The sequence below is a fragment of the Sinocyclocheilus rhinocerous genome, unplaced genomic scaffold, assembly GCF_001515625.1.
Source record: "Sinocyclocheilus rhinocerous isolate Xijiao unplaced genomic scaffold, SAMN03320098_v1.1 scaffold711, whole genome shotgun sequence".
NCBI classification, from domain to species: Eukaryota; Metazoa; Chordata; class Actinopteri; order Cypriniformes; family Cyprinidae; genus Sinocyclocheilus; species Sinocyclocheilus rhinocerous.
In genome coordinates this window covers 1,785,326-1,787,717 of record NW_015641018.1, presented here as the reverse complement: position 1 = coordinate 1,787,717, position 2,392 = coordinate 1,785,326, and the positions used below count along the sequence as shown (strand labels likewise).

Below are 2,392 nucleotides of genomic sequence, written 5' to 3'. Positions count from 1 at the left end.
AAAATAACGGAGTTCTTTTGGAATTCTTCAGCTTTTAAGAACTACCGCTTTCTCCGGTAGTGGGCGGAACTAATGCGCAAACGGCAATCTCATTGGCTGGCGCTCACCTATTATCGTCCCTGTTTTGATTTCACCAAATCAGTTCGAGCGAACGCCACACAACCTGATTAATATTCATGAATCCAGTAGCTCATAATCCTCGGTGCGTTTTATATTGTTCTTATTAGTAGAATTCGTATCATTATTATCTCATCAGTATTTTTGTTAGTTTTTTCCCCAATTTTTTTTAAAGAAACACTGAATGACCAAAAAAGCACCACCACCAGTCCTAAGTTCAGTTAAAATGACTAATATGCATTCATACATGGTTATCAAGTTTTAATTCTAATTACTAAAGTTCTATCATTAAATAATACTTGATTATCATATTATAATGCTTGACTGACTGATGTTAAAAGTGTACTTTCAGATATTTAAAAAACAGTGCCATTTTACAAATTTTTTATGTAATTATTTATTATATAGTCTGGCGAGTAAACTAAAAAATGTACTAGCCAATGGCAATTCAATTGCCAAGGTGTCCATAGAGGGTTGTATTACTATAATTTATAATTTGTCACATGATTCTTCAGAAATCAGTCTGAGATGCTGATTTGCTGCTAAAGAAACATTTCTCATTAATGTTGAAAATAACTTTGCTGTAAAATTTTGTGGAAAACTAATAGATTTTTTTCTATTTTATTTTTAATAGAAAATAAAAAAAAAAGAGCATTTATTTTAAAGGGAAATCTTTTGTAACCTTATAAATGTCTTTACGGTCTCTTTTGATCAATTTAATGTGTTCTTAACTGAATAGAAGGATTAATTTCTTTTCAATATAAATTACAAACATATAACATTTTAAATATTTAATATATGTAAAATGTACTCAGTTTGTTTGGCTTCAGAACTTTTAGTATTAAAAAAAGATTGAGTGCATGATAATGGCAAAGAAAATAAAAATAGGCAGAAATGAACATGTACAAGTAAATATCCTATATTGGTGGATACAATGTGATTGGTTTCATACTGTATCGTCTAACTGTCCTGTGTGAACCGTCCTGAACTGACACTTGTGTTTGTACATTTGACAGATGACTGCTGTCTTTCTCCAGCGTATCATCTGTCAGAACACTTTAACATCTCTGAGATCCCTTTTACCAAAAGAGAGATCTCTGAAAGGAGAGAAATTCTAATCACAATCCAGCTAATGTGTTTATTGATATTCTCATTGTCATCTTCATTTTTTTAGTTATGAATTTTCCTCTTCATCCCTATTAGGATATAAACACCCCCTATATCAAGACTGACAATGTCAGAGATTTTGGTGACGGCGAGAACTGCGAGTTCGAGACGGTGTTTGTGTTGATAGACTTCCAGGCTCCCGAATACAGCTTCCTGTACAAGAATGACAACCGTATCCTGGGGCCTTCTGCCGTGATGCACTGCGCCAGCAAGGGAGAGGTAAAACCTGAAATAAAACCGCGCAAGCACACACAGAATCACAGCCATCTCGCGGGTTTTTTTTCCCCCTGAGGCGGTGAAAGAGTTTGATACTACTATGCCGTCACGGGTTGAGTAAAAGCCTGTTGAAATAAAGTTGTTTTTCCAACTGAAACTGATTCGTAAGCAACTTTGATTGCTCCTGTAAAGCCTGAAAAATGTCGCTGGCTTATCTGAGTGTACGCAGGAGTGTCTGCTTGACTCCCTCAGATATTCCAAAGTGAAATGAACACTTGGCTGGCCAGCGATTGGTACCAGACAGAAAGATTAAGTTGGACGAACACTAGAATATAGTTACTACTACACAACACTCCACACCAGTGAGAAATGAAGGTGTGTTGTTAAAGGTCATATGATGCGTTTTCAATTTTTCCTTTCTCTTTGAAGTGTTATCAGCTCTTGGTGCATAAAGAAGATCTGTAAAGTTGCAAAGACTAAAGTCTCAAATCTAAAGAGATATTCTTTATAAAAGTTAAGAGTCAGCCACACCTACCTAAAACGGCTCGTTCTAACACGCCCCCACATGTCTACCTCACGATGTGGGAAGATTTGCATAACGCCGCCCAAATGTTCACGCAAAGAAAGAAGGCATAACTTTTATTCTCACTGTAGTATTGTTGACGCTGCAGCCATTTCGTGAAGGATACTTTGTTTGGTCTTCCAAAAGAGGACACAACTAGAAATCAGTGGTTAAGTTGTATTGACAACACTGTTCCAGAATACTTCAACCCAAATATTCAAATGTATGCTGCGCATTTTATGGAGGACTGTTTCCTGATCCTGGGAGAGTAGACTACAATGCCGGCTGTTCTGACTCACAGACTGTAAGTAAGTTTTTTATATTTAAAGA

At 36.1% G+C, this 2,392-nt stretch overlaps 1 protein-coding gene across 5 annotated transcripts in view; it reads left to right on the top strand.

Annotated features, from left to right (window-relative positions):
• Positions 1 to 2,392, top strand: part of LOC107753792 (protein ECT2) — a 34,657-nt gene that overhangs the window by 4,757 nt on the left and 27,508 nt on the right. For all 5 annotated transcript variants that reach the window (XM_016570026.1, XM_016570028.1, XM_016570024.1 and 2 more), the window contains one exon: positions 1,321 to 1,503. In XM_016570026.1, coding sequence (XP_016425512.1) covers positions 1,321 to 1,503 — 183 coding nt within the window. The remainder of the gene's footprint in view (positions 1 to 1,320; positions 1,504 to 2,392) is intronic.